General features: G+C 46.5%; 1 protein-coding gene and 1 pseudogene across 1 annotated transcript; one reads left to right on the forward strand and one right to left on the reverse strand.

Moving 5' to 3' along the window:
• Positions 1 to 833: 833 nt before the first annotated feature.
• Positions 834 to 2,357, reverse strand: LOC125534741 (bisdemethoxycurcumin synthase-like). The gene is made up of 2 exons (XM_048697866.1): positions 2,165 to 2,357; positions 834 to 1,843 (listed from the first exon to the last, which is right to left on the reverse strand). Exons 1-2 carry the CDS (start codon positions 2,355 to 2,357, stop codon positions 834 to 836), a joined length of 1,203 nt encoding a protein of 400 aa, XP_048553823.1.
• Positions 2,358 to 14,872: 12,515 nt separating this feature from the next.
• LOC125534742 lies at positions 14,873 to 16,255 on the forward strand (annotated as a pseudogene).
• The last annotated feature ends 9,277 nt before the right edge of the window (positions 16,256 to 25,532 follow it).

Genomic DNA, 25,532 nt, shown 5'->3' on the forward strand with positions numbered 1-25,532 from the left:
CGGTGTTTGTCCCGTCGCGACATGGAGTTACCTGGTCCTTCTTCCTTGTTGGCGTTCTTAATTTGTGTGCTTGATGTCCGCCTCGAGCTCACCGCTTCTTCGATATCTATGAACCGCTACCTGCAAGTTACCCCTTTCCTGTTTTGGGCATCGGGTGGGCGCTTCTTCATGGCAGACAAGGTTTGCCCACTATGGGTTGCGTGTATCTGCTCTGCTCCTGTGAACTCAAGACCACACATTTCCCGTCCTATGGTGAACACATCTCGATGGTGTGGCGTCCTTCAAGCCAGGACAAGGGGGAAGGTTCCCCCTTCGGCGAGGGTTTAGAGGGTGTGGTGTCTTCTCGGTTCTCAGGCCGGCGTTCGGTGAGTCCGCTGCCAAGTTAGTTGGCTTTTCCCTTGACGTTCTTCTTTTCCGTCCATGTGGGACTTGGAAGGGGGAAGGGCTTCACACTATGCAAGCGGTGCTTCACTTTCTTCATGTTTAGTTGTTTGTAGCATGGGTTGTGCTGTAAGCTGTGTACCCGGCTCCCACATATCTTCCTGTCGCTGTTGCTTTCTTTTCTTTGTCTGTTGTGTTGGGAGATGTAACGGAGGCTATAATTCCTGGCTGGTTGATGGCTTTGTAAATTCAAAGTTAGTCAGCCTTCGCTTAAAAAAGGAAAAGTTTCAGATTAACCATAACCTTGTACTCCTACAAAGTATTTGACGCAACTCCGATGAATACTAGCAAGTTGTACTATCTGAATGCTTACAATTGTACTTGTTTATTTTTAATAATTTGTTTCAAATTATATATGACAGAAAGTAGCTAGGTTATGAATCGAGCGAGGGTCAATTCTCGTCGTGCAGGTCGATGACCACCGCATGCAGCACCATGGTCTCAACCGTGAACCCCGGTCCAAATCCCATCATCACACCCCACTCACCCGTCTCGCCGTCCTCCTCCATCCGCCGCCGCTGCTCGTCGAGCACGAAGATCAGCCTCGCACCGAGCATGTTCCCGTACTCTCTCAGCACGGTCCTGCTCGCCGCCAGCTTCCCGGGATCCAGCCGGAGGGCCCCGTCGATGTGGTCCATTATTCCACGGAGGCCAGGGTGCACCACAAAGAACAGATCGTTCCATCCGGCACCGCCGCTCATTATTCCAAGCGGCTGGAACGCGTCCGTGAGACACTGCCCGATGTGCTGTGCGGCTAGAGGAGTGAGCTCCCTGGTGAAGATGTCGCCGTCGAGGCCGGCTTCCGTGAGCTGCATGGTGAGCACGCCATCGGTTGCTGGTATCGTGGTCTGCGAGGCCGACACCATCTCGAAGAGAGGGCGCTCGACGGAGAGCACGCCGTCAGCGCCCACGATGACCGCGCCCGCGCCGTCCCCAAAGACCGCCTGGCTGATGAGCCTGTGTGGGCACGCCTCCTCGGGCCCGCGGAAGGCGACGACGGTCAGCTCGACGCAGGCCACCAGGACGCGTGCACCGCGGTTGTTCTCGGCCAGGTCCTTGGCCAGGCGCAACGAGGCGGCACCGGCGGAGCAGCCGTTGAGGTTGAGCATCGTCCGGCAGACGGACGCGCGGAGGCCGAGGAGAGAGGCCAGGCGGAGGTCAGCGCCCGGGGCGTGCGCGCCGGAGTTGGTGCTGACGACGAGGTGGGTGATGTCCGTGGCCGGACGACCCCACTCGGCTATGGCCTTGGCTGCGGCTGACGCCGCCAGCTCTGGAGCAGCGGCAGCGGCTATGTCCAGCCGGGCGTCGAGGGACGGCTTGTCGCGGCAGAGGAATTCGGGGTGGGCGTCGAGTAGCTCCTCCGTGTGGTGAAAGTAGCGCTTCTCCGTTGAGGTCATCTGGCCTGAGCATCATAATTAAGAAACAAGTTTGGACCACATCATCGTTAAGTGGGTAGCTAATATGCACTAATCCCTCTCTCTCAGTTTACAGGGCGTGCGCGTATCCCTAAATCGTCAATTTGACCAACCTAATACAAGTCATATATTACAAAAAATATACCAATATAAACTTCAGATGTTCTATTTTCAAAAGGTATAATTTTTGTGTTATATAGTTTATATTAGGGTGATAAAATTGACAACCTAGATATACGCATAGGACTCGTAAACTGTGACGGAGGGAGTATATATATTTGCATCTATACGTTTTCTCTTCTGCTTACAGAAGGTCTTGAGTTTTTGTTTGAGGTCGGTGAGGTGTTGGCTCTTGGTTACGCGGAAGTAGTAGTCCGGGTACTCCTCTTGGGACACGCAGTTGGGCGGGTTCACCGTGCTGACAGCGAGGATGGCCGCAGGCCCCTCCGCACGCTGCGAGCGCCGGATCTCGTGCATCGACGTAAGGGTGTTGCTGCCCATGGCCTCGGACCCTAGAAATAGAAATGACTGAGGGCATATGAACTATATGTGCAATACATACGACAACATCAATTACATGTTCTTTCGTAAAATCAATTAGAACTAATAACTAGACTCATTTGAGAAGAAAAAAAGGGGGAGAAAGAAAGAAACTTCTATGCTCTACGAGATGGGAATCAACAGCAGAGGAAATACCTAATTAAGCAGCGATCACTTATTGAGATGGACGAGAGGGAGAAAACTGCTTCAAGATTGTTTGCTCTACGGGATAGGAAAGATTGAACAACAAGGTGGCAAGTATTTATAAGGACGGTTCAGAGAAGAGCAGATATGCCTATAGGAGTCAGTTGTAATTAAAAAAACGACAAGTGCATATTTTCCAAGTTGGTTATTTCATTTGAATTGGTTTATTTCTGAAAACTGCCGCATGGAGTTGCTTTGCCCATCATTTTCTCAAAACCGCTGCAAGGACGCGATTTCTCAAATCCCAATACAAAATGCTCATCAGATGGTCATCAAATACACACAACATCATATTTATCATCACACTCATTGTTTGGCAAAGGCTGTGAGAAACATCATTTTACTTTTGTTTCAAGAAATGGAAAATACATAACTGATTTACCTAAACATTTCTATCACAAAAGAAATGAAAATTACATGTATGGATTGGTTAGGGCATACATGCATAGATCGGCCAGAGGACAGTGGAAGATTAGCTAGTGGACTAGCACATGATAGTCTTGGTAATGTAACCTTACCACATCACAAACAAATGGCATAGAGGGGAGGACCGGGAATATACCTCCGCCGTTGGGCACATCATCCATTAGGTTGCGACACGACAGGTTAGCCACGCTTCTGGGATCCATAGCCACCTACTCTTCGCAGGTCGTGGTAGGCATTGAAGCTGGTTGCGGACGCTTCAAGGTGTGGTGGATGGGTTGAGGCACTGTTCAAAGAAAGACAGTGGTGGTGGAGTGACATAGAGGCTGATCGACAGTTTCAAGTTGTCTTAACTTCTCGAGCATTCCTCCACTTTGGAGCGGACATCACCTTCGGCGTTGTCCTATGACCTAGCACTGCCATCACCTCTAGCGTTCCTTGCTGGAAGTTCGGTTTTGTGTGTGCGTGAGAGTGTGTGTGTGTGGGTTCTCGATGATGAATTGATTTGATAGATCAGATATTGTTATTCCAAATATTGATCCGATTCAGTATCATCAGAATGACAAAAGCCGACATAGTTACTAGTGGTTCGAGGAGAAATCCTTTCAATCATCAACGCCCTTTTCTACTAAAACTGCTATTCGGTGCCTGATGTGGGTTCCGAGCATCATGATACGATAGATTTCATTGCTTTATACGCCGTAAAGGAGCTCGTATTGGACCTAGGAAAAAGGGAGCTCTAGCGATGTTCTCTAGCGCTCGTTGTCGTCATATCTCAAATCAAAGCAATTGATTCGAATTGAATTGCACTTCTGCTCATAACCACTGGAGTGGACTGCCTGATATATTGGTGTTGCATTTCATGCAATTCAAATAACAACCAATTGGTGATGGAGGCCCATTAAATGTGTTAAATCATCATGGCTTGGAAATATATTGCATCCATGGCAGACAATTTTGAAGAACCACAAGAAATGTATTCAAATCTGCATAGTTGTTTAATTGAGGCGCATCTCTAGCGGCTTCTCTTTCCACAGTGACTAAGATGGATGGATTAATCAGATATTATGTCCGGTCCGCCAGAGATGTGTCTTGTTCCACCATGGTGTCTTTTTTCCTGCTGAAACTGCTTATAAAATGTGGTCTATTGTAAACATTTCCGGAAAATGGCTTGGGGGTAGGAAGTTGGTATCAAGCACTTCTGTACTAGTGTTAGAATCCTGAAAAAGTTCATCCAAACGAGAAGCAATCATTGGTTAGATGGTTAGGAAAGTGGCTGTATCCCAACCCGCCAGGGTTCAAACCCCAGGTTTGAAACTGGGTCTCATTAAGGCGGAATATTCTTTCAGTGGAAGGTGATATTCCCATTGATAGCGAGGACCATATGGTGACTTCGTCAATCTAAAGACCCATCGCCTTAGTCTAACGAAGGTATTCATAGGGGTAGGATGTGCGTGTGTGTTCATAGAGAGTGACTGTATGTGAGCGTCTACGTCTGTACTGTGTTTCTCAAAGAAAAACTTCATCAAACAAAAGATGCACTTTTCAGAAAAAAAATAGGCTCGGGAGGAGGCAATTGACGATCTAACCTTCTCAAATTTCTATGTTACCAATAACAGACTACTACATAACTCGATTGGCATTGTCAATATTAAGCAGTCAATTTTCTAACGTTTGAGGAGTACATTTCATTGACTCACGGAACCGTGTGCTGGTCTTCTTGGAGAGACAAAAGCAGATACGAGAATCTGAACAAAGAATCTTCACTGGTTGTTAGGTATACAACAGCTTATTCTAGTTCAACAAAAACATAGTCAGTCAGTCTCACATGATGGCCGTGTTGGTACTCACACTAGTACATCACCACGACTATTATCATTACCTCGTACAATCTTGGCAGACGGGTGTTATTTTGTTGTGACTAGATAGTCTGCAACGACCAGATCCCTATGTCTTCTTCGCTCACAAAGGAAGCAAAAATATACACATGTATTCCTATGAGGATAATATACACGTTCAGGGTTCAGCCTGTGCTTTTGCAATAGAAGATACCTCATGCGTTCATGTGGAAATGCTTAACTATTTAAGAACACATACTTGGTGAAGGAATAGAGAATTATTGAACTAATTAGGAGTTGTCAGATATGACATGCAACTATTAATGAGCACAAACTGTAAAATCTTTTAGTGGATTTGCATTCAAATTATACTGCAAAATGTTTGGAAAACTTTATTCAGACTTTTTCGACTAATAAAGTGTATATAACAGATTGTAGTAAGTCATCACCACTGACTTAGAACTCCAAAGCTATAAATATCCTGCTCTATTTTCTGCCGGGGATTTCACAGGGAAGGATTTTTACAGGTAATTGGTTAGATTAGTTTGTGCAGACGATCTTTCGTTCGGTTTGAGTTAGTTAGTTTGTTAATTTTTATAGAGACCTTTTACGGTGGACAACAGATATAGGCGTCTCGATGAACAATCACTGCCACCGAACATATGAGAATTACTATTCATTGACTGAAAGTCAAATGCCGTGGTTCAAGTAGAGACAAACACATATTTGAAAGTCTTGAGCAAGAATCTTAAGCAGAGGTGAGGTACAGTTGGTCATTAATTTTGATTTGACAACAAGCATATTTGGTGTACCGGCCCTTGAATGGGTTGGTATTCCTGAAGACCCAAAAAATGATAGGAAAGTCAAAAAGAATCTTCACACATAAAAATTGTACAAGTGCTCACTTTGGTTTGAAGATTACTTAGCCAGTCAGTTGCATATGATAATTGTGTTATGCTTTTCACACTAGTGCATCACCACAGCTATCTGAGTATGACACTTCATATGAAAATCATATGCAATTTTGTTGTACGGAGAGCAATTCTGTCTTTCGTACCATATGAAGTTCACAAGCAGGTCGTCACTGCATAGGCTATTATTTCTTTTCTTTTTGCGAGAAAACTTCCCTTCTATTCATCTTCAATCATGGCAATACAACGTACACCAGAAATAATAAAAATTATATCTAGGTCCGTAGACCACCTAGCGACGACTACAAACACTGAAGCGAGCCGAAGATGCGCAGCCATCATCGCCCCTCCCTCGTATGAGCCGGGCAAAACTTGTTGTAGTAGATAGTCGGGAAGTCGTTGTGCTAAGACCCCATAGGACCAGCGCAGCAGAACAACAACCGCCGCCGATGAAGAGTAGCGTAGATCGGAAGGATTCAACCTGAAGAAACACAAACATAGGCGAACTACGACCAGATCCGAGCAAATCCACCAAGGATAGATCTGCCGGAGACACACCTCCACACGCCCACCGACGATGCTAGACACATCACCGGAACAAGGGCTTGGCGGGGAAGACCTTATTCCATTTTCAGGGAGCCGCCGCCGTCTCGTCTTCCTGAGAAGGACACAAACCCTAACAAAATTTAAAGAAACATCTAAAAACGGAGCCCTCCCGTCAGCAAGAGCCGGGATCCACCGTGCCGCCATGGCCCTAAGACCACCGGAGACGAGATGAACCGGCGGCGGTGCCGACGGGAGGCAAAGGAACCCTAGGCTTTTCTTAGGGACGGGGCTTTCACAAGGCAACGTCTTACAGGCTATTATTTCTGTCGTTGGGCAATCTGCAAGGACTAGATCCATTACAAGCCCTTGTCACTCTCAACCATTTCTTAACAGCTTTATGTACGTCGACTAACTAAATGTAGTTTGTCCACCAGTTACGAAAGCTCTACACCAAGAATATTCTTAAGCACACACCTCACATGTACGTAGGTAGCGCAAGTGCTCGCTTTATTTAACAAAAACGTTCTCAGCAACATCGACGTGACATGCACATAGGTAAATGATCTACTCCCAATACAGTACACATCGGTTTTCGCAAAAGTCAAACTTCACGATCTTTGTTAAAAGTTTATAAAGAAAAGTATATATATCTACAACCTCCGTCCATTTCTACTCTCTATATAAGATTTGTTTAAGTTAAACTTCGTAAAGTTTAACCAAATTAATGCAGTGAATCGTGGATTCGGTGTTCTTGATGCTTACGCTATTTTTTTCTAAAAACCTGGCCTGAGTTTATGTAATTTGACTGACAAAAACAACATATGAGACAAATTTTAGGACGGAAGGAGTATAATTTTGCTTGCGTGTAGCTGACGAGGGACGTGGTACGTGTGCATTCCGGACTAATCTTTCTAAATAGTGGTTGATTTTTGTTTTTGAGAGACTTTGTGAACAAACTCGAATGACATGAATTAGTAAACAAAAAAATATTTTTGTGTGACAAAACTTAAATACATAATTAGTTGTATATGTGTTGGCTCCTGAGTTTTTTGAAAAGCATGAACCAAAATGTGCCATCCTCGGCTAAAAAAATCAGTTAATAGATATCAAATTGTTGTCTTAGTGGAACTGTTTTTTTCTGATAAACTCTTAAGTGAAACTGTTTAAGATGGTCTATACTCAAGCAAACTGTTCGGGGGTAAGAAGTGCTTCCGTACTAGTACTACAATCCCTAGAGGAGAAATTTTAAGATGCGCCAAATTGCTTGGACTGTCTGTCCATTTTGGTCCAAGGGCCTAGGTTAAGCATGGTGACGTATTTTCAAATGGCTTTCTATACTGAGATTTAGCATAATGGGTAACAAATATTAGAATCATTCACATACGTAAGCACATTACTCTATTGGCTTATCAAGTAGAATCATGTTTTCTTTGGTAAGTCAATAACTATTGATTCAGTTCGTAGATAAAGTGTGTTTTAGGTACATGATCACATTGACAACAAACTATGATATGTTAGAAATATTCTAATATGGCAATGTGGAATGAGTGATTCAAATCTTGTAAACAATCTGTTGATTAACGTGATTGTATTAGGAAACATAGGTTCGACTAGGAAATATTCTGGCTTGCCTTGTACTCCAATTAAATCATATACTCCTATATATATGCCCACGAGGCTTAAGCAATACAACGAACTATTCCATCAAATTCCTCTCTCCCATCTAACATGGTATATATCGTAAGTCGATCCTAAACCCTAGCCGCCGCCGCTTCCGCACCCGCGCGCCGCCCCCGGGGCGGTCGGCCTCCATAACCGCTGTGGGGGGCCGCGCCGCCTGTACCTAGGGTTCGTTCGCCGGCCGTGTTGGCCGGCTGCCCTAAAGAGTCTTTTTTTCCGATCCTTTGATCCAGATTTTCTTTCTCACCGGTCGCTTTGATCGTCATCTTCTTTTTGGTTTTTCGGTCTATGATATCCGGTTTACGTCGCCCACCACCGCCGTCGACCCCGTGCGCCTCTACTCCAACACCGGCGGTGATCGGCCGGCTTCTTCACCGATCCGGCGGCCTCGTGCGTCGTCCGCGCATGCCCGTCAGTCGCCCTGACCCGGCGGCCTCGCGCGACGTCTGCGCGTCGGCCCGCCTGTAGCCCCGACTCGGCGGCTTCGCGTCATGCAGTGGCCCTTCATCGTCGCCGTTCGCGCGACGGCCCGTTCGTCGATCTACGTCGGCCGTCACCGCCCTGCTCCGACTGGGACTCCTGCATCATCCCAAACCGGCGGCCTCGCGCCATGCGGTGGCAAATCATAGCCGCCTTGCCGCCCGCCGTCGCCGGCTTCATTTCGGACTCCGCCGCCACCGCACCTACACCGAGCGGCGTCTTCGACCTCGAGCGCGATCGGTTTGATCACCCACTCGTCGCCGCGATCCGCCGCGTGACCGACCTAGCCCGTCAGTTACGCGCGCCTCCGCAGGTCCCGTGAAGATCGTCCCCGAGTTCAGCGCGCCTCTCCATCGATTGAGCATCGGGCTACCGCTGTGTCGCCCCGTCGGGCCGCAGCGCCGCCACCCCGTGGTTCTCCTTGTGGCTGCATCGACTCGTGCGTCGCCGCTGCGTCACCCCTTCGGGCCGTAGTGTCGCGATACGCGGTCCCCGCCGCCGCCCCAAGGCCGTCCCCGCGGTTGCACCGACTCGCAAACCACCGTTGTATCGCCCCTTCGGGCCACAGCGTCACGGCCCGCGGTCCCCGCCGCCGCCCAGAGGTCTTCCCGCCGTCGCCCCGACCCGCCTGCCGCCGCTGCGTCGCCCCTTCGGGCCGTAGCGCCGCGGCCCGCGGTCCGCTCCGCCGTCACCGCGCGTCGACCTCCCGTGGTATGCGTCGCGCCGTCTTCCTTGGCGCGGGAACGCCACCGTCCGCGCCGGTCTTCGTCATGTTGTCAGGGTTCTTGGCCTACTTCGAGCACCGCCGCCGCACTCCTAACCTAGCCGCCGCCGCCGTCAGGCTGCTGCCGCCGCTCTTCTTTGGCCGCCGCCGCCCGTCCATCCCCTTCGTCTTCGTCCAAGCACCAGCCCGTCGCCAGCGTCGCCGTTATCTACCCCGACCACTTTGTCTACTCCGACCACCGTTGGTGACATCGGCCCCGCGCCGATGGATGCCGCAATCGTCGTCGAGTTCTTCTTTGCTGGCCCCTACGACTTCTCGGACATGGCATACAGCTCGTGCAGGTCCCTCATCTACGCATGCCCGGTGCTGGCAACACCGATGCGTGCCTTCATCCACGACGTGTCCCTGGGCCTGGCAAGCCTGGTCGGCGCTTCGTCAACTTCGTCTTCGTCCGTCTACGCATGCCCAGTGCTGGCAACACCGGTGCGTGCCTTCGTCCATGATGTGTCCCCGGCTTGGCAAACCTGCCGCGACGCGTCGTCAACCACATCTTCTTCCCGGCGCACCACTACTTCGACACCACTGCGCCCATGCTAACTCGGTGCCCCCTTGCGCCTGCGGCTCCACGGCGACTTCCTTGACACCGGCCACCCCGACTCGACATCGATCACGGCATTCTTCGCATGGCTACCTCGAACCACGGCTCCACCATCCATGCTCTCGGCTACATCGACAAACTGCACAAAGGGCTATCACCTGCTTGAGCAACCTCGTTGGTTTCCACTCCAGCCACGACTCCGTGATGCGTCGACCGTTACGACTATGGGGGGGGGGTGTCCGTCGGCTTGCCTTCGGATTCTTCTCCAGTCTCACCGTCAGCGTCGCTACCGTTGTGACTGCGGGGGGATGTTGAGTAACGTGATTGTATTAGGAAACATAGGTTAGACTAGAAAATATTCTGGCTTGCCTTGTACTCCAAGTAGATCATGTACTCCTATATATATGCCCACGAGGCTCAAGCAATACAACAAACTATTCCACCAAATTCCTCTCTCCCTTCTAACACAATCAATTTTTAGTGCATGACAAAGTTTTGCTATAAAATAATATTGCCTAATATATGTCAAGAAATGCACATGGCGCCGGCTGGTCATTTGCCCGGGATTCATATCAGAAACGATTTCTTTTCACCGGACCCGCCGCTGGATTTTTACCATACTTGCGTGCGGGCTATGACATTGAAAAAAGAGACCGCTTGGTCTGAGCACGCATCTGGTGTACACTAGTAATCAAACACCTCCAGCGCGTGAGGTGTGATCGCTTACATAGGAATGGTGAGAAATATTTACGTTATAAGCAGAGTGTGCACGGCCACAACGATCACTTACCACCGTGAAAGTCTTCTGGTGGGCTCGCGGCATACAGCGTGTGGCCTAAGAGCATCTACAGCCGGGTGACCCAAACTGGCCTCAAACACCCGGGTGGCCCGCCCGGTCACTGACCGATCACAAAAAATTGACACAGCCAAGCGCCTTAAACGAGCCTCAAACACCCGGGTTGACCGACACCGGACGCATCCGTCATTTCAGACTGGCCTATCTTGACCCCATAAATATCCCCATCTAGAAAACCTTAGACACCAGTCAATCCAAAATCTACTTCACTCCCCTCTTCGTCCACTCCACTTCCGACCCCCTCCTCCCCCCCCCCCCCCCCCCCCCCCCCCCATCCGATCTGATGGCCGGCAACGGAAGCAGCGGTGACTCCAGTTCAGAATCCGACGGCTCAAACATCGACGTGGAGGAGGTGGCCCTCCGCATCGCATTGAGGAGGTCGCTGCTCGAGCAAGGAGGCCCTGGCAGCGGCGGATCTTCTTCAAATTTATTCCACATCATCAAATGCATGCAACCCACCACATTCTCATTTTTTTGGCAATAAAATATATCACCAAAGCTACATGGTCAAGAGCCACCATGACGTGCACATTGATATTGTGGAGGGATCTATTCTCATATATTCTAAGTTTATGTTGATAATTGGAGTGCTATAATATGGGGTATTGTCTAGTTTCTTGCGGAGAAAAGAACTTTTAGCACCGTAAGAAGGCACTTGAAAATTAGTTTGCAATATCAACTGAGTCATACTCCACGATACATCCACTTGGAAGTTTCAAATTTGCTTGTTAATAGTACTAGAATATAATCCATCCCATATGTAAGATTTGTTTGATGTCAAAGTACACAAAGATTGACCAAATTTACATAAAAAGATATCAACATCTACAATACTAAAGTTATATGGTATTAAATTTTATTTCATAATGCATCCAATGATATTTGATCTCAGATTTTTAATATTGATATTGTTTACCTATAAAGTTGGTCAAACTTTATGCAGTTTGACCTCAGACAAAAAAAATTATGCAGACTAATACAGGAAGTACTAGGATGTTGGATCACCCCTTCAACATTAATATGGCAATTTTTCTAATTTCAGAGTTATTATACATTAATTGGCCGCAAAGTCTTCCTCGCATTCATGTAGAAATATAAACAGATACGCAAGTATTATGTAGCAAGAATCTTCAGCAATGTGTGGTACAAATGCTCACTTTAATATGACGACGACTTAGCCAGCCAGTCACATATAATAACCGTGTTATTATTTAATTTATTCACACTAGTACTCCAGTACAGCACCACAACTCTAACATATGAGAATTACTATTCGTTGACTGAAAGTCAAATGTCGTTGTTCAAGTAGGGACAAACCTATATTTGAAAGTCCTGAGCAAGAATCTTAAGCAGAGGTGACGTACAGTTGCTCATTAATTTTGATTTCACAACAAGTATTTGGGGTGTAGTGTCCCTTGAACGTGTTGGTATTCATGAAGACACAAAAAATGATAGGAAAGCGAAAAAGAATCTTCACACATAGAAATTGTACAAGTGCTCACTTTGTTTTTTTTTTAATATCAGTACAGACATAAGCGCTCATATACATGCGCATACACTCATCCCTATGAACGCACACACGCACACACTATCCTTATGAGCACCTCCGAAAGACTGAGCAAGCACCAGGATTTGAACCCTGGTGGGCTAGGATACCACAGTCTCTCTAACCATCCAACCACACAGGTTGGTTCGCGTGCTCACTTTGGTTTGAAGATTACTTAGCCAGTCAGTCGCATATGATAATTGTGTTGTGCTTTTCACACTAGTGCATCACCACAGCTATCTGATATGACACATCATAACAATTTCTCATTTTTTTTCACGTTAGGGCTAGGATAACATCATATGCAATCTTATTGTACGCAGAGCAATTCTGTCTTTCGTACCATATGCACTTCACAAGCAGGTCGTCACTGCACAGGCTATTGTTTCTGTCGTTGGGTAATCTGCAATGACTAGATCCATTACATTACAAGCCCCTGTCACTCTCAACCCTTTCTTAACAGCTTTATGTACGTCGACAACTCAACTTGGCAATCTTTTGTACATGCTTGGCAACTGGGCGTTTTTGTTTGACATTGATTTTATCATATACGTTCAACTTGAGTTCTTGATATCTTATTTTCCTAGTGAAGGGCGCCTTTCATTTTCAAAGGATCATTCAGACCAATTTTTACTATTTGCTGTCTAATTAAACCTAGTTTGTCCACCTGATACGAAAGCTCTACACCAAGAATATTCTTAAGCACACGCCTCACTTATACGATAGGAAGCGCAAGTGCCGCTTTATTTAATTTTGCTTGCGTGTAGCCTGACGAGGGACACGGTACGTACACATTCCGGACTAATCTTTCCTAATAGTGGTTGATTTTTATTTTGTTTTTGAGAGACTTTGTGAACAAACTCGAACGACAGGAATTAGTATACAAAAAATTAATCTTGTGTGACAAAACTTAAATATATGATTAGATGTCTATGTGTTTGCTCCCGAGTAGGGCTGCAAAAAAGTCGAGCTCGAGTGAGTTGGAGTTGGCTCAGCTTAACTCATATGAAAATTCGAGCGAGCTTAAACTGAGTGAAGCTCATGATCAAACTGTAGAACATGACTCGTGCTCAGCTCGTAACGATCTCGAGTCGATCTCGAGCTAGTTTCGAGCTAAATGAGATGATAAAAATTATAAATTTATGGATGAAAAACAAAAAACATTAATGCGAGTATGCTGGGAACCTTTGCCAAAAATATAGGATATTTAACACATAGTCGACCACGTGTCATAATTAGGCCTAAATCTTCTCTGCACTTAATAAAGTTTCCATGTTCGTTGGTAAATAAAATGGAGAAAAATTATGGACAGCATATATGATAATAAATTATCTTATTTTCATTTAATATATGGCATGATCATTTAATCGTAATGATATTTTCTCGAGCTATCGAGCTAAAATTGAGCGAGCCAACATTGGCTCAAGATCGGCTCGTTTCTCGGTCGATCTACATAAAGTGTTCAAACTCAGCATGTTTCTTTTCGAGTCGATCTCGAGTCGAGTCAAAAAACTAGTCGATCTCGAGCGGCTCACGAGCCTCGAGCTTTTCTTACAGCCCTACTCCCGATTTCTTTCAAGAGAAAAACAGATCCTTTCGCAATTCATTTATTTTAAGGCTAACTTTATGAGTATACATAATACGATCTACTAGCCAAATAAATACAATATGAGTATATGTATTCCATACTCCCTCTATCCATAGATATATAGGACCTAATGCGTTTTCAAGGCTAACTTTGACCACATGTTAGAGCAATAATATATGACATGCAAGTTACACGAAGCATATCGTCAAAATTCAGACATGAAAGAAGCTTTAAATGATATAATTTTCTCATTATACATCTCATATACTATTAATCTTATCAATAGTCAAAGGCAGTTTCGAAAAACGCATTATGCCTTATATTTATGGATGAAGGGATTAAGAGATCTATTAATATTGATTTAGTATTGTAAGTGTTTGTATTTTTACTATAAAACATGGTCAAGTCAACTTAAGGAAGTTTGAATTTATACCATAGTTAAAAGAAGACACATTTACATTTCTACCCATAACTCGAATCCACTACTCTCATTTACCCTTAATTTTCAGACCTACTCAGTTTTGCCCCTAATTCGTGGTGACGGGCTATTTTACAAACCCTAATTCGTGGTGACGGGCTATTTTACAAATACCCTGAGCAACGTTTCTATCAGGTATTCTTTGCTTTCCAAGCTTCGTGACGTTCCTCTGCAGTTGTCAGTGCTTTCCGTTCGTTTGTAGCATCCCTACAAATATTTATTCTCCCTGAAAACATAATAAACACCAAGAAACATGAATTGCCATCCATGGAGATGCTCAAGGATGTTACAAAAATAATGGAAAACTCTGGCAACTACAGAGGAATGCCAGGAAGCTTTGAAAGTAGAGAAGACCTAAAGGAAACATCACTCGGGGATATTTCTATAAGAGCACAAAACCGAATAGGGGCAAAACTGAGTAGGTCTGAGAATTAGGGATAATGTGATTAATGAGTTTGAGTTAGGCGCAGGAATGAAACTGTCCCTTAAAAGAATTATTTATTTATTTATACCCGAGCCAACACTGCATATACACTCCATCATTCTAGCTAGATAAAACTGCCTCCACACACCAACTGCGGGCTAGCAAGCTCCATCAAGCAGGATGCATGCAAACAAGAGTTCTCCACTGTGAAAGATGGATCACGGTGAGGCGGACATCACCGTCGACCTGTATCCATTCATACGCGAATACAAAGGCGGCCGTGTCGAGCGCTTGCTGCGCAGCCCATTCGTGGCAGCGTCGGAGGACGCGGCTGCCAACCGTGGCGTGGCAACGAGGGACGTCGTCGTCGACGAAACCACGGGAGTGTCGGCACGCCTGTTTCTTCCCTCCAACGCAGCTGCCGCTGCTGCCACGGGCGGCGACGGCGAGAGGCTCCCCGTCATCATGTATGTGCACGGCGGATCCTTCTGCACGGAGAGCGCCTTCTGCCGCACGTACAACAACTACGCCAGGTCACTCGCCGCGCGCGCCGGGGCGCTCGTTGTGTCCGTTGAGTATCGTCTCGCGCCGGAGCATCCAGTCCCTGCGGCCTACGACGACGCATGGGCGGCGCTCCAGTGGGTGGCTTCCCTCTCTGACCCCTGGATCTCCAACTACGCCGACCCCGGGCGTATGTTCCTCGCCGGCGACAGCGCTGGCGGGAACGTCGTCTACAACACAGCGGTGCGTGCTGCCAGCGGTGGTGGCACTGGAAACCACATCGACGTCGAGGGCCTTGTCATCGTGCACCCATACTTTTGGGGCGTCGAGCGGCTGTCCAGCTCCGAGCTAGTCTGGGACGGCGTCGCCATGCTTACGCCCGAGCTCATCGACAGGGTCTGGCCGTTCGTTACGGCGGGCCGTCTCGGCAACGACGATCCTTTCGTCAACCCTATCGACGAGAAAATCGCCTCGCTGACATGCCGGCGTGTGCTGGTTGCCGTCGCCGAGAAGGACAGCTTGCGTGACCGCGGGCGACGGCTGGCGGCCCGCCTGCGTGACTGCTGCGCGTTGGCGGATGATGAGAACGCGGTGACAGTGGTGGAGTCGGAGGGCGAAGACCATGGCTTCCACCTGTACAACCCACTCCGTGCGACGAGCAAGGCTCTCATGGAGACCATAGTGCAGTTCATCAACCAGCGCACCGCCTTGCCATTGCCGGCCGCTTTGCTGCCGGAGCTGCACGAGCTGCATGCATGCGGTGGTAACAAGAAGGCAGCAGCTGCTGGTGAGATGGTGGGCTCATGCCTGCCTATTCTAGGCGTGCCTACTAGGCCGTATATGGACGTATTTGGTTATGGCATGGCCATGAAAGCTTCGAGTGTCCCACAAGGTATGACACGTACTAGCTGCTTACACATTGGTGGACAGGGGAGAAGAGCGTCCAAGACTAGACACGTGTTACCTCTGAGCCATGTCATCAGGCATGACAAGACCAACATGAGGTTCTCGTTATCAGCAGCAACAGCTCCGGGGACATGTGTTTTTCACAACTTCATCTAGTAGACGATAGTGTACAACTCTACATGCATCCATGATTCCAGGTGTCAGAAGGTCGGGGACAACGGTTGTGCATGCTCCAGCGTAAGTGCTAGTAAGAATATTACAGGGAAGGTACGTAAAAGGTTAATACCAATTACCAAGACCCCTATATATCCACCACACCACCAGCTGCTTTGGGCCAAAGAAATCTATGTTGTGTATGTTTTTTTTGCGTGGTGTATGCTCTTCTTTCTTATAATTAAACTACGTATGTAAGATCGATGTATGAATAATGTACTCTTAGTGTATTGTCATGCATCTTGTTTGTACAAATTTTCTGCTCTACTCCTCAACATCTGTACAACTCCCCCCGTTCCAGAATATAAAGTGTATTACTTTTCGTGCAAGTCAAACTCGTGCATGTTTGATCAAATATACAACAAAATATCAACATCTACAATAGAAAATAAATAAAATATAATTTTTTTTTCGTGATGCATCTAATGATACAAAATTTGGTATTATAGATATAGATATTTTTTCTAAAAACTTTATCAAACATACACATGTTTGACTTTTGAAAAGACTAAGAGCAACTCCAACGGGCCGACCCAAACGGACATCAATTTCGTTCGCTTTTTGTCCGTTTGGGTAGGCCAGACAGACACGGATGCCCGCTTCCGCATTTGGGTCGGCACCTGCGCCCAACGCTGGCCTGCGACCCATTTAGACGGCGCCAAAAAAAATGAATGCATGCATATTTAAAAAAAGAGAAACTACATTAATTAAACATTAAAGCCGGCCACGAAGGCCGGCGAGAGTCCACGCGTCCACATTTGCATTTAAAAAAAATAAAAACAGCCTAAACTACGAGGCGGCGCGCTGCCCTAGGCGTCGTCGTCGTCATCCTCGGGGTCCGTGAGGTCGATGAGCCTCGGGGCCGGCCCGGCCCAGGCGAACGCCGTGTTCCAGAGCGCTGCCATGTCGGGCTGTGCCGGCGCAGGCAGTGCCGGACCGGGGGGCTGTGCGGCCGCCTGTGCAGCCGCGGCCTGGCGCGCCTCCTCCTCGGCCTCGCGCGCCTCCTCCTTGAGGTCACGCTCGAGCATCTCCTCGTACTCGCCTTGCCGACGCTCCTCTGCCAGCCGGCGCTGGCGCCACATCTCGAGGTAGGCCTGCTCCTGCGCCGGCGTCGCCCCCAGCCAGACCGGTGGCGCGGACACCCACTCGCGCACCACTCCATTTCAGGAGAAGCGCGCGATGGGCTCGGGCTCCGGCTGCGGCTCCGGCTTGATGGGGGACGGCGGGGCCACCGGCGGCACCACGCTGTCGCCCGCCGCGGAGAGGGCAAGGGCCTGCGCCATTGCCGCCTCGTAGCGGGCCTCCTCTTCCGCCTCCGCCACCTCCGTCGCCTCCGCTCTGCGCCGTTCGTCCTCTTCGCTCTCATAGTAGACGGCCGCAAGGGCCGCCTGGTAGGCGTCCTCCGCCGCCTGGTCCTCGCGAACGACCAGCGGCGTTGGCCTCCGGTCGACCTCGCGCACGCCCCGGCGCCTCGCCTCCTTGTGCTCGAAGGCGAACCACCTCGCCCAGTTGGGCGAGTCGGTTGCGTAGGCGGAGTCACGGAGCTGCTCCACCATCAGCAGCGCCCGCCGGCGCCGCACCTCCTCCGCGTGAGCACGAGCCGACCGCGGCGCCGCCGGCACTAGGATCCTATCTGGATCCAGATGCCAGTCGTGCGGCAGCGTCACGTTGGGATACGGCAGCTGCTAGCGGTTCTGCCAGTGCCACTCCGCCTGGTGCACTGGCACGTTGACGCGCTGCCTCTGCCGGCGAGGCGCCGGCGGGGGTGGGAGAAAATCGGAGGGGAAAGGGGTGGCGGGGGACTTTCCCTTGGCCTTACTGCCGCTGGCGCCGGAGAAGAGGCCCATCGTCGCTGTGGTTGCGGTGGCTAGGGTTTGCCGGCGACGAGGGAGCAAGGGTGGGCAGATGGGGACGGCAAGTTTTGATGAGGACGGCCCTGCCGCACGGTCAGCTTAAAAAAGGACGAGCGCCGTCGCTGACGCGTGGGCCCGTCGTCATAAATTAAGCTGACCGCGTGGGCAGCGGGTAGTTGGACGGCCGCCATGTGGGGACGCGGCGGACAGCGAGAAGGCGCGCGAAGCGTCCATTCGGCGTCCGCGCCGACGCATTTGGGGCGCAAATTTGGGCCGCAAATGCGTCGGCGCGGACGCGACGCATACGTGATTTGGGTTTGGGTTGGCGCGTTGGGCCGTCACTTTTGTCCGCGCCGACCCAAACGGACGCAGGCGAACGAAATGGATCGGCCCTTTGAAGTTGCTCTAATACACTATATATTTCGGAACGGAGAGAGTAGCAGACACCTACAACGGATATGCAATTGACATGGCATTTTGTACGGAAATACAAAATGCAACTATCACCAACCTTTGAGCCACACCATAAGTGGATTTGGAACTGTGTTTTTTTAATACAACTATTACCTCACTCTTATTTGCACACAGTCGGCAGATGTTTAACTAGCGGCGATGTTTTAAAAAAATGCAACTGTCATCACACCCCAATAGTTCCACGCAGCTGCCGGATGTGCACCTTGGGATATATATATATATATATATATATATATATATATATATATATATATATATCCCCCCGCCTCCCCACCCAATTGTATATATCCCCCCGCCTCCCCACCCAATTGTTCACGGCCCGCGAGTGTCCAAATGGGTTGATATGTCTGAAAAACATAACAAAATGCAGTTATTGTCATGAGCAACACATCATGAAAATCTGAACAAACATAAATAGAAATGAAGACAACCAAAAGGATGTTATCTAGTTGCACAAACAGTATTTTGTGCAATTATGGTCTTCAAAATGAGCAACTCCTCTATAAATATGTGGCCCAAAAAAAAATCAAAACTAACAATTACTTCGAAGTGCACAATTTAACTTTTGAAATTTTGTTTTAAAAATAACTACACTAGGGAAGAAAGATGAACCGTGCTGCAAAGAAAAGACATTGTTTAAACTTAAATCAAGTTAAAATAACCGAATAGACCTCAAAATCCCAGAGAAAGTTTTAGTGACGTGTTGTGACCTTCATTACAAGCCCCTTTAAATGAAAGACAAACTTGCATGAATCTCAACATGAGATCGACACTTCTATTTGTCAGCAGAGAAATATGTCAAACGCAAATAAAACATTTGATACATAAATGAAACGATTTACACTAAAAATGCAGGGCTTGAAAGCCCCAGTTACTACTCCTTTGCAAAAACACCAAACTGATTGGGTACTAAAACATATGAATGACCACTGAGAACAAAATATAAAAATCCAACAAATCATTAAACATATAGTACTCCCTCCATTACTATATATGTTATCATAAGTCAAAGTTCTCTAAGTTTGACCAAGTTTTGGAGGGGATAATCAGCATTGTCATATTGAATAAATACAATAAGAAGACATGGTTTATGATGGATCTAGTAACGATGATTAAGAATATTATGAACTATAAAAAAACGTACTCTGCCCCCATGCATGCACCAAGAATGAATATCTTAGAAAGCAGACGCAGGTAAACACATCCAATGTCAAACTAAGAAACTACTCAACTAGACCTCCCCTCTTGTTGATACAAAAATGGTCATTCATCTCCCCTCTTGTTGATACAAAAGAAAGGAATAAAAATAATAAAACACAGTAAAACATACGAAAAGAACTTAGGAAATTACTTTTTTAGACAAATTGAGGATATTACATTAGAACTACTTGGAGAAGAGCCCTATTAGAGAGGCTGAAAGAACATGCGGTGCCCCCATGTTTGGTTTTGGTAATTGATGACAATCTATATGGACTAATGGTTTCCTTGAGTTATATGTGAAGGTTTTGTCCATAGGCTTTTCTTGGAGTACATGTGTTGGTTTCAAGGAGAGTTTGTGTCGACCAAGGTGCTATTCAAGGAATTATCCAAAGATTAGTCATTTGAGAGTTGAGCTTATTGCAAGCATGTCTTGAAGAAGAAGATTGTGTGATCATTCATGTTTACCTTCAAGACATCATCCAAACAAAGAGAGTTGGAAAGATTCAAGGTTGATCAAGACTAAGTCAAGAGTGAATCAAGTTGATCAACTCACAAAGAGTAGAAGATGTACCGAGAGGGATCAAGTGATCCCATGGTATGGTAAGCATTGTCCATTGCACTTTGTGTACTAACCCATGGTCTATGTGAGAGTCTATGTGGGGTTAGGTACGTGTCCATGGGCTTGTATCAATAGGATGATATCATACAACCCATGGGAAGGATGACATCAAGTGGTGATCGTCATCAAGATTGCCGTGTGCAATTTCAATGGAGAATCACGAAGAGATCAAGTGCTTGAAGCTTGCCATCCATTGTGGTGTCAATGGACTTGTGAAGATGTGCCGAAGAGTGGCTCACCCATAGTGGAGTATGGGGGAGCAATCATCTAGTCTTCATCGACCCAACGCAATCGAGAAAGGTGGTCCATCTTGAGGAGGACAAGATCGTCATCATCTAACTCAAGTGGATCATGTGCAAGGCAAAGGTTTGCCCTTGATAGGTTTTCTATTTTACCGGTCTCATGGTGGTAGTTGGGAGACCGGGTTATAGGATCGATAGCCGTACTATCAAGGGGGGCTCTCAAGTGAGTAGCTTGATCATATCGTTCATCGAGAGCTCAAACCATTGCATCTTTGCATCATGTTTCTTGGTTCTTGTTTGGTTCTCTTTGTGAGTCTTAGAGCTTATGGTCATCTTGATGAAAAGCTTGAGTTCATCGAAAATGGAGTTCGCATGCGTCTTCTATGATGTTTTCGATGTTGTAGGTTTTACTGGTCTTATCCGAGGAAGGGTCCTCACCATTTTCTTATGGGACTTTTCTAATTTGCTTCTTATTGTTATTTCTTTCAAGATTGTGTTAGCCCTTGTCGCTAGCTTTCCAACAAACTTGGTTTCATCGAAAACGGAGTTCGCATGCGTCTTCTATGATGTTTTCGGTGTTGTAGGTTTTACCGGTCTTATCCGAGGAAGGGTCCTCACCATTTTCTTATGGGACTTTTCTAATTTTCTTATTATTGATATTTCTTTCAATATTGTGTTAGCCCTTTTCACTAGCTTTTCAACAAACTTGGTTTCATCGAATTCGGAGTCCGTTTGCAAAAGTTGTGGCAGTTTTGGTGTTCTGAAAAGGCTGCAGCGGTACTACCGCGAATTGGAGCGGATGTAATTTTTTACTACCGCTCCAGAGCAGTACTACTGCGGCTCCTACAGCGGTAGTACCGCTCCGGACCAAAAACTCGTCCCAAGTCTTGCGGTGGTAGGCCCGGATGTATTTTTTAGTACCGCTCGCAAGCAGTAGTACCGCTATCATTTGCGTAATACCGTGAGGTCGAGCGGTAGTACCGTGAGGACGAGCGGTAGTACCGCTCCGGCGGTTCTTCTGGCCTTTTGCCTCATCGCTGTTGTTTTTCAAAGGGGTACTTCCGCCCTAGCGGTAGTACCGCTCCTTGGAGCGGTAGTATCGCTCTGTGCGGGCTGTGAGCATAACGGTTGGATTTTTCCCCACCTATAAAAGGGGGTCTTCTTCCCCAATGAACCTTGTCCTTTTAGCTCGTGTTCTTCCCCCATTGTTGACCTTCTTCGAGCTTGCTAACTCTCAATCCCTCCAATGATTCTTGCTAGTTGTTGAGGGAAAAGAGAGAGGAGATCTAGATCCATGTTTCCACCAATCACTTTCTCCTCTAAGTGAGGGGAACCCCTTGGATCTAGATCTTGGAGTTCTTCGTGTTCTTCTTTCGTTCTTCCTCTTATTTTCTTCCCTAGCATTAGTTGCTTTGGTGGGATTGGGAGAGAAGGACTTGGGCACTCCGTGTGCCCTTGCCATTGCATTTGGTGCATCGGTTTGAGTTCTCCACGGTGATACGTGGAAGTGAAGTTTGAGAAGCTTATTACTATTGGGTGTTTGGGCACCCTAGAGCTTGTTCCTCTCGGATGCCTTGGCACCCTAGACGGTTGGTGGTGTTCGGAGCTCAATCATTATGGTGTAAAACTCCGGGAAAGCGTCTAGGTCTCCAATTAGGTTGTGGAGATCGCCCCGAGCAATTTGACTGGTACCGGTGACCGCCCCCAAGGGTTGCCAAAGTGTACGGGTTCGGTGACTGCCCCCAAGGGTTGCCATTTGTACGGGTTCGGTGACCGCCCTCAAGGGTCCCTTAGTGGAATCACGACATCTTGCATTGTGCGAGGGCGTGAGGAAATTACGGTGGCCCTAGTGGCTTCTTGGGGAGCATTGTGCCTCCACACCGCTCCAAACGGAGATTAGCATCCGCAAGGGTGTGAACTTCGGGATACATCGTCGTCTCCGCGTGCCTCGGTTATCTCTTACCCGAGCTCTTTACTTATGCGCTTTACCTTGTGATAGCCATATTATTTCTTGTCATATATCTTGCTATCACATAGTTGTTTATCTTGCTTAGTATAAGTTGTTGGTGCACATTGGTGAGCCTAGTTGTTGTAGGTTTTGTGTTTGACAAATTAACCGCTAGGTTTATTCCGCATTTGTTCAAGCCTAAACTGTAATTATTTTAAAGCACCTATTCACCCCCCTCTAGGCGACATCCATGATCTTTCAATTGGTATCAGAGCCTCGTCTCTCTTTGTTAGGCTTAACCGCCTAGAGAGTAAAGATGTCGACTAGGGGATTAGGATTCTCTCACACTCTTAGTTTCGATGGCACAAATTTTGATGTTTGGGTAATTCACATGCTTAATCTCTTTAGGGTCATGGACCCAAATTTAGAGAGAATTGTAGATATGGGTTTTTCTCCTCGAAAGGATCCTCAAAGATTATCTTTAGAGGATGAGAAAAACTCTTATCTCAATGCTCAAGCTTCTAATGTGCTTTTCGATGCTTTGAGCAATGTAGTTATATTTCAACTCATGCCGTTCTGAGATGCTCACGAGTTGTGGACAAAGCTTCAAGATAAATATGGCGTGTCCAAGTTTTGTGGGGATGATTGTTCTCCCTCCACATCCGGCCGTATAGTCTTCTCAACTTCTTCTACTTCACCTACATGTGGCTTGCCACAAGGTAATGATATGGTGAGTAGTGTTGGTCATTGCAATGATGATAGTATGTTTATTGTGGATGATCCTTCATCACTATCTTATTGCAATGCTCCTTCTTTGGGATTTAACACTTCGAGCACTCCAAATGTTTCACAGGCTTGTGTTGATAGTCCTTGCATATCATGTAGAAATTGCTTGACTAAATCACATGATGATATGTTTACTATGTCTTGTTGCCATGATAAAAATGCATATATGTCCTCGAATTGTTGTGCTAACAATGTAGAGGAAACCCAACACCCCATGGAACAAGATGTGGTCTTGAATGGTGCTTCAACGGATCCTTCATCATCATCTATTGCATTTTGCCTTATGGACAAGGCTTCAAAGGTATCTCCCACTTTGAATCCCAATATATCTTGTGATGATGGCAAGAGTGATGATGATGTTGATTATGATGAAGAGAATGATAATGTTGCCTCCTTAAAAACTAAGGGGGAAATGATTTTTAAAGCTCTTCACAAAAATAAACTTGCTCGTTCCAACTTCATGGAAATCATGTCTCTTGCCATTGAAGGCAAGAAATACATTGAGGAGTTGGAATCTCATCTAGAGGAGCATGAGGTCACCATTGAGAAAATGGAAGCTCATAAGCGTGATTACGCAAATGAGATCGCGAAGCTATCTCAAGCTCTTGAACATGAACAAACCACATCCGAATCTCTTGAGGAGACCTTTGCTCTAGAATTATCTAGAATAAAGGAATCTCATGATAGAGCACTCGAGGTGGCCAACGATTTCAAAACTAAAAATGCTAAGCTTGAAGTTGCTCATGCTAGACTCCTTGAGGATTTTGAGCACCTCGAAAATGGCTCAAGGGTCATCAAGGGTGAGCTCATCAAACTCACCGAGTCTCATGCTCAACTTAAAGCTTCATATTCAAAAGAGCTTGCTAAGTTGTCTTCTCCTCTTGTTGCTAATGATGATGCTTGTGCTACTAACTCTACCTCTTGTGAAGCATCCATATTAAAGGAGAATGTTGAGCTAAGGGCTCAACTTGAGTTGCTATCTAGCAATTATGGGATGTTGGAAGAAAATCATGTAAACCTCACAAGCTCTCATGATGATCTTCTAGTATCCCATATTGTGCTAAAGATAGCTCATGAGGCCATGCTTGCTAAGGTAACATCTAGTGAGCCTCATGTGGATACTAGCACTACTTTTGGTCAAAATGCTATATTGCCTTGTGCTATTCCTCGCGATTCATCCATGTATAACATTGGTACATCTTGTGATGAATTGCTTTCCTTGCCTTGTTGCTCTAACGATGAAGCTTATACTTCCTCTAGTACTTGTGTCGAGACTAACCATATAGAGAAAATCAAAGAGCTCAAGGCCCAAGTCACTTCCTTGAAGAAAGACTTGGAAAAGAGTCAAGAAGGAAAATTCACACTCAACAATATCTTGAGTGTGCAAAAATCCCCCAATGACAAAGGTGGACTTGGATTCAACTCCAACAAGAAGAATAAGTCCAAAGTGAACAAAAAGAAGGGCCAAGAACAAGTCATGAATTCGGCCAAGATTGTTTTCTTCAAGTGCAAAGTAGAAGGGCATCATGTTAGATCTTTCCCATTGAAGAAGAAGGCCATTAGTGACAAGCAACAAGGGAAGCGGCCACAGGTTCGATCTCATGCTCAACCACAAGTTGAAGAAAGTCCTCTTCCCAAGAATCCTTGTAACATCCCAAATTTTCAATTTGGAATGTTATACATTAGACCATCAATGCATATCATATTTCTTTTGCATTTTGATTGATCCTAGAAATTCTACGCAACTCAATGACCCATGGAGAGAGTTGGGGATTTCGATATTTTCATATTTGAGTTCTCTCAAATTTTGAGAATAGGATCATTTGATTTTATTTATTTTATCATCAAATATTTCTATTACAAAAATATGAGAGAGGGAATAAAATGACTTTCCCAAAATAAAGAAATATTGAGGATTTAATAATAAAATCAAATAGGATTTTTATTTCGGAGTTTTTCGGTGTTTTATTTGAATTAGGAAAAATTGCGTTTTTTCAAAATTGCATTTAGGTCCCAAATAAATGTTCACTTTGTCGGGCTTGATTTTAGAAGCCCGGGAAAATTTATTTCGGGAAATTTGGAGTCCGTTTAGTATTTT

This window comes from Triticum urartu, chromosome 2 (assembly GCF_003073215.2).
Source record: "Triticum urartu cultivar G1812 chromosome 2, Tu2.1, whole genome shotgun sequence".
Classification (NCBI taxonomy): Eukaryota; Viridiplantae; Streptophyta; class Magnoliopsida; order Poales; family Poaceae; genus Triticum; species Triticum urartu.

What these genes read in the sequence shown, in the direction of transcription:
- LOC125534741 (XM_048697866.1), bottom strand. Translation starts at nt 2,357, where the DNA reads ATGGGCAGCAACACCCTTACGTCGATGCACGAGATCCGGCGCTCGCAG. An exon ending in ACAAAAACTCAAGACCTTCT is followed by an intron (nt 1,844 to 2,164) that starts GTAAGCAGAAGA and finishes TATGATGCTCAG; the next exon opens with GCCAGATGACCTCAACGGAG.